This window comes from Gavialis gangeticus, unplaced genomic scaffold (genome assembly GCF_001723915.1).
Source record: "Gavialis gangeticus isolate Ggan-Ray unplaced genomic scaffold, GavGan_comp1, whole genome shotgun sequence".
NCBI classification, from domain to species: Eukaryota; Metazoa; Chordata; order Crocodylia; family Gavialidae; genus Gavialis; species Gavialis gangeticus.
The window spans coordinates 67,702,525-67,709,374 of NW_017729034.1; the positions used below are offsets into that span (position 1 = coordinate 67,702,525).

At 39.7% G+C, this 6,850-nt stretch overlaps 1 protein-coding gene across 3 annotated transcripts in view; it reads right to left on the reverse strand.

Moving 5' to 3' along the window:
• Positions 1–6,850, reverse strand: part of PACRG (PARK2 coregulated) — a 649,143-nt gene that overhangs the window by 257,685 nt on the left and 384,608 nt on the right. For all 3 annotated transcript variants that reach the window (XM_019526943.1, XM_019526942.1, XM_019526941.1), the window contains one exon: positions 1,298–1,447. In XM_019526943.1, the coding sequence (XP_019382488.1) occupies positions 1,298–1,447 (150 nt within the window). The remainder of the gene's footprint in view (positions 1–1,297; positions 1,448–6,850) is intronic.

Here is a 6,850-nt window from a genome sequence, read left to right on the forward strand (position 1 = left end):
GGCAGCTTGCCCCAGCCCCAGCCCCAATCCCTCCCTCCCCCATTCCCCTTCCCTCCCCAAACCCCAATGGACTTACCAATGGGAGGCAGCTGTCAGCTGCTAGTTTAGTTTATGGCCAAATCTCTGAATTGGCCAAATCTTTTCCCAAAGCTTTTCCGAATCAATTCAGATGCTTTGAATCGATTTGGAGCTTTTACCTGGTCTCCTGATTCAATTCGGATTCCGAGATTCTTCTTTAAATTGAATCAGCTACTGATTACTACTAAATGACAGCCCTACTAAATTTCATTAGATTCTCCAAGTTAGAAATTTGGGACAGACATTTCCGCATGTTTCAAACAAATGTAGAAATAAGTATAATGCAAAAATATAGTTTAACAGGAGGTAACCCACTAGATAGCTGCTGAAATGCAGTGAGTGTCCTGGACATTCTGCTAGTATTATAAGACTTATTTGCATGGTTGTCAGGAATTAACTTATTTTAATCTATAGGACTGTGTGTGAATAGCATAAAACTTCAAAGTCTAAGTCAATAACTTAGCAGGTGGTTGATCAGATAATATGCCTAGACATTTACTACAGGAAAAAGATGATTAGAAAGCAGTTTGAAGAAAGGACATACAGCCAGGCCCATGTGTATGAAAATGTTGTAATAATACTCCTGGCAGTGCTGTATTTTTCTTAAAAACTATAACTACAATAGAATTTTGCACTACAAAACAAAACAACTTTCAAATGTGCAGTATGAGGTGATTCTAAATTTCTCCACAATAACTCCAAATTGTGCTGCTTTGCTACTGATATTTTAACTTCAGCATTTGGAATAACAAGGAGATCTCTTGTACATCAAATTGAATACAACAATTAATAATTTTCTTGTTATTGTCTCCTAGACCAATAACAGATGGAATGAACTTTATTGGCACAAAACTTAAAGAACAGAATCAGAAAATGGACTTATAACTTACATGTTGAAAAGAAAAAAAAACCTTTACAATTTATTAATGTATTCAGGAGACTGTTACAAAACTTTACAATTTAATTATTGGAAGATTATAGAACTGCTTCAGTGCTTCTGTACTGTGTTAAATAAGCCGTACGTGCAAGGAGTAATAAATGAAATTGTTAATTTTACTGCATCCTTAGGGAATAGCAGGGGGGCTACATTATTTAGAGCTCCAAATGGATTTGGGTTTATATGCAGTAATAAATCCTAACTACATTGTTAATTAACCCTGCCTCAAGCCCTTTTTTGCCTTAGGGGTTGAAAGACACAGTGACTGCTAGGATAACTCACCATTCATATTCTTAAAGATGTTTAGGACTGGGAGAATTTGACGATAATAGGGCACCAAGGCCTCCCCCACTGAGTCAGCTGACATAACCAGGTGCTGGAGGACTTTCAGCGTGATGCAGATGACCTGTCGGTTACGAAGGTTCAGTGCATCTGTGATGTAGAAAGGAAGACAGGCAGAAAGCAGAAGAATTAATTTCTAGAATGTAAAAGGGAGGGGAAGAAGTCCTCTAATGGACAAATTTAATTAAACTGTACTCTGCTGGGGATTGTAAGTGGGCCTTTATTAGCCCAGCTTTGAAAGATCCCAAAGATGGATTGCATCCCCAATGTTATAAAACATTGCCTTGTCTGATTGTTATTTGTTCCCACAATTTGTGCTGACTCCTCACTAACCCCAAGAATGCAGCTCATTATTCCCTAATGCTGCCTGTGCAATACTGGTCTGGTCCCAAAAAAAATCTCTCAGTAAGTACCATTGGGGTCAATGGAACTGCAACTGCAAGACAACCTGTGAAGGTTGACAACAGATACATTCTAATGCAACAATTAGCCTGTTTGTGAGCTTGTGCCCATTTGCTTAGCAATCGTTTTATTCATTTCATTTGACAATTCTTGCCATTCTGAGAACTATTACAATGAAGTAAATGTTTATAGGGGGAAGCAAAAAAACCAACAACAAAAAACAACTGTAGGCTTCTTTTAAAAGACAAGCATTCTGGAAAAACAGAAAAGAAAGAAAGATTCTATCTTGCCTATTTGAGATTTCTCAGTACTTACAGCTGAATTTCCTCTTTGCTTTCAGTCTCATGCTTTCAATTTTATGACTTTATGACATTTCATAAATGCTTTTTGTCTCTGTTCCTTCCTGGTTTTAATAATACTAGAAAAACTAGTTTGTGTTCTCCATTGTAATTCAAAATGGATCATACTTGAAAAATATTTATCTATTGGTTTTGCAAAATTCCTCCAGTTATAAAGTCTCCTCCAAAATTCCTTCATTTGGGAGCAATTACCACATGTAATACACTACAATAAATTGATCTCATTCTCTGTTACCCTGTACATTGCATAGACCTTTAAACCTGTGGAAATGTGGGGAATGGGAGGGTAGGGAGGTAGACAGTTAGTAAAAAATGCTAGCATTTTTGAAAAATAAGACAAGTACTACATTTATCTGAATATAAGATGACTGAACAGAAGATAACTCCCCCAATAATTAGAATCTATATATGGAAAATTTATAAATTTGTTATACTTTGAGGTATGGAATGTAATTATTGGAGGTCTGGCTTGAATTTGTCCCCTTCTGGTGCAATAGGAAGGGAAATAAATCTGGGGGAAGTCAGATGGCCCCCTTGCAACTTCTTTCCCCTACAACCTCTTCTCGCTCACCCCATTACTGGCAGACCTTACTCTCCTTGAGCACATGGAAGTGAGAAACAAATTTGAAAACAATGACATTGAAATAAACATGCCTGTAGGAGTTTTCATATAGGTAAATTACTACAGGTATTCATAGACTTAGTTCATCCAGAATTGAGGTATTTTACCATTTTTGAAACTGCCACAAATTCTAGCACAAATACTCCATAAACACACTATTAAATAGCACTTTGTTCCTACTTACATATATAATATAAGCTTTGTATGGTATTACTCTGAAGCCAAAAAACTCATAACTCACCATCTAGTTCATTGTGCTGGGCCCCAGCAGAATCAACAGCATTTCAGGCCATGCTGATCCCAGCACTGCTTAGTATGTGTTTGTTCTCCAGATACCCCCACAAAAGATCCATATGCAATTTAACTCTCCACTCATGACTAGAACTGGGTATTCATGTCATGAGTCCTGGGATCCTTGAAAAATTTATATGCAGATCAGATGCAGGGACACCTGGTCCAGATCCACCTCATGGGGATTGGGGCCATACTAATCATATGCAACAGGATGAGAGAGGAGGTGAAAGAAAGATCCTGGGTGAACTGTTTAGAGTCCCATTTGGTGATATTTGCCAGAGATTTAAGGTTGGTGAAGAAACAGGAATCATTGGAAATGGGGAAGAAAGGCACAGCTTAGCTGTGGGAATGAAGAGGAAGTTGAAATGTATTCAACGTAGTGACTCACCATGACTTTAAAAAGCATCAGTGCTAAGGGAAATGTCGTGTAATGAGCATTACTATGTGTCTTATTTAGGTAGGCTGCATTAATCTATCTTTTCCTGTTATAGGGCAGTCATACTTAGTACTGGCTTTATTTAATCAAATTCTTAGTTTCTGTTGCTAAGTATATGCTACTTTTGGTACCTCTTTAATGATAGATAGTGTATTTAATGAGGTTTCCTTGTATGTAACTATAAAACAACAGTCTTTTGCTTCATGCTGATTGTAGGGAAAAGAAATCTTTCATCTTATATTTAAGTAAATATGATATTTTCAAACAAATATTTGCTATACACAAAACAAGCACAAAATAATATGCTATTATTCCACCTTCCATATTATGTATGCCAAAGTCAGGAAGAGATTCAAATAAAGAGGTGAAATGTGGTCTGGAAACATTGTTGGAACACACTCTAATAAATTAATTGTATCTGAAAAAAATCAAAACATATTTATGGTCAAAAATAAAACTGAACATAAAGAAATGTTACTAATAACTGTTTTTCTTTCCTGCTGTGCATTCATAATAATACATTTAAAGCATTTGGCATTTTGCTGTGGAAATCTACAGAAAAGGTATGTCCACTGGGGATATGGTAACACCCTCATAACTTGGATAACATCTTCAGGTCCATCTGTATCATTTGTTCTCAATCAATGGTGCTGCAGGGTGCTTGCAATGTTAACACTGTTAGGTGTGCAAACATGACTTGCAAGATAAACCCAGAGTTTTTAAGTAGGAATCCATGGCGTTAAAAACATTTGACCAGTTGTGGGATTTCTGAGTTTTCCCAACAGAATTGCTGTTAATTTTCCTATGATCAAAAATCAAGTGAAAACAAAGAGCTGGCATTTTCCAAGGGGCACCTTGCATCTATTGAGGGGTGCCTTCCTTCTAAAGAGGTTGAAACCCACCAATCTATACAAACAAGGGCTCCTGCCCTAGCCCATCTGTGTTCTTTCTTCCAATTCTGCAGAATTGTGAAATACAAAACTGTTAGGCAGAGGAGAAGGTGGGTGTGTCATGTAAATATACAGGCCTTGAAGAGAAACAGTTACTAGGAAGTAGTGTTCCTCATTTTCAGTTTTTATTTTTAAAAAAAATTCCGGGAATTTTTTGGGGTTTATCTTCCAAACAGAAAAAACAGGTTGAAATCAGGATAAATGGAAGAAAGGGAAAACATTGTTTAAATTGGGGAAAATAATAAATTTGGGGGGGGGGGGTTGAGCACGTGAGCACATGCATGTGTGTGCCCCCCTGGGCAGGAAAGTCTATGAGGTGGAGCTTGGGAGGAGGTGAATCTGCCAACCCCCAGCCCAGCACTAGCCCTGGCTGCCTCCCTGCACTGGCCCTGACCCCCGCCCTGCACAGCACCTGGGGACTCAGAGTGTGGGGGGGGAGGAGCTGGGGCAGGGACAGCCTTGGCTGCACCACTGAGACAGAGGGTACAGAGACCTTGGGACCCCTATGCCTGCTGTGCCTACTGCTGCCCAACTGGGGTGGGGCATGGGACAGAGCTGTGGCTTGTCTGGGGGGTGTGGGGAGCAGGTGGCACTTCCCATGCTGCACAGGTCTCAAGAGGCATGGGGGGGTGAAAAGTGGGTGTAAATCTGTAAAAAATGAATAACTTCAATAAAAAAATCGGGCAATTTATCAGCGAAATTTGGTAAAAATGGAAAATATGGAACACTACTAGTAAGTAACCTCTCCTCATGTTCAATGACCTCTCTGCATTCTTAATAATAATAGATTAGCAATGTGTTCCCATCAAAGGATAGTGGTTGAGGAGCTCTAGCTAAAAAAGGACTTTAACAATGCTCTACAGGATCTTGTATCAGAATGTAATATTAAGCCCAAGAAGCAGTGCTTAGAAAAAGTACAGAATGAACTGAATGTGCTGCAAATTTCTAGTATGGGAACTAGGAATAAACAGGCAAGCAAAGTAGCTGTGGCCCTAGCGAGTAAGCCTTTTACCCTATGGGAACTTTTTTCCTGATTAGTACTAGCAATGATGAATACATTTCATAATTCAGTAGGAAACAGTGTGATTATTTATAGGTTTCTTTCTACCTGTCTCCCCATAAGTCATAAACAATGTTATTTTTGAACCTTTTTCTTTCTAAATAATAACAAATGCTCATTCATCATTGAACACATGCAAATGAGACTTACCTATGTTAGCACAAAGTATGAGGAGAGAGAGACAATTGTTAGAAGGCAAGATCTGAGATAACCTTAGAGAGAAAGCCATGGTAAGGAACCTATGCCACTATTTCAGTGTACCATAATGTGGGGGAATGACCATCAAAGCAGAAATCTCATTTAACTTCCTAGAAGAGGTGATGCTATTTCAAATGCTGTTTTGTTAGATAAATGTTCTATAGGCACTGGGAATTCATATGATGGACCCATAACCATGCTGCACATTAGAATAAAGTCCCATGTAGGGGACAGGTTTTCTCACAGGGAGATCAATATTACTTATTTTTTAAGGAAACATTAAACTACTGGGGACAGAATATGGGTTAATTTGTGAGCAAGTTATGGCTATCACATAAAGAAGCTAATTGAGCCATGAGTGAAGGGGGTTGGACTTGATGACCTTTGAGGTCCCTTCCATCCCTACAGTTCTATGAAGAATATTATATAACTAATCCTTGTGATTTCAAATACAAGACACAGTCTAAAACTACATGGATATTTGCTCATGCAGGGTGAAACTTTAACTCAGGGATGTCAAATTTATGGCCTATGGACTAGATTCAGTTCATGGAGTCATGTCATATGGCCCATGGGACTTAAGCGGGGTCTCGAAATTCAGGACTAGGGGCCTGCTTAAGTCCCATGAGCCATATGATATGACTCCATAGACTGAATCTAGTGCAGCAGGAGAGGGCCTGACAGTGAAATTCAGGGCATGGATTAACCCAGGGGTTGGCAATGTTTTTGGGCAGAGTGCCAAAAACACCCGCAACCTTGACTTACAAGGAGATCTCTTGTACGTCAGATTGTCAGGGTGGATGGTGGGGGAGCTGTAATGGACCCAATGCTTGGAGCCCTGAGTGATTCCCTGAGGTGCAAATGCCAAGCAAACTGCCTTTGTGTGCCACACTCTGGCATGTGTGCCAGGGGTTGCCTATCCCTATCTCAGGTGCCTATCTCAGGTCACAAAGGCAATGGATGCAGGTGTCGCCGTGGACGTAGTCTTTCTAGACTTCAGCAAGGCCTTTGACACCGTCTCCCACCCCATCCTCATTAAAAAACTAGGTGACTGTGGCATTGATGCCTACACAGTCAGATGGATTGCAGATTGGCTCAAGGGTCGTACTCAGAGGGTGGTGGTGGACGGGTCATATTCAACCTGGGGGGAAGTGGGCAGCGGAGTCCTCCAC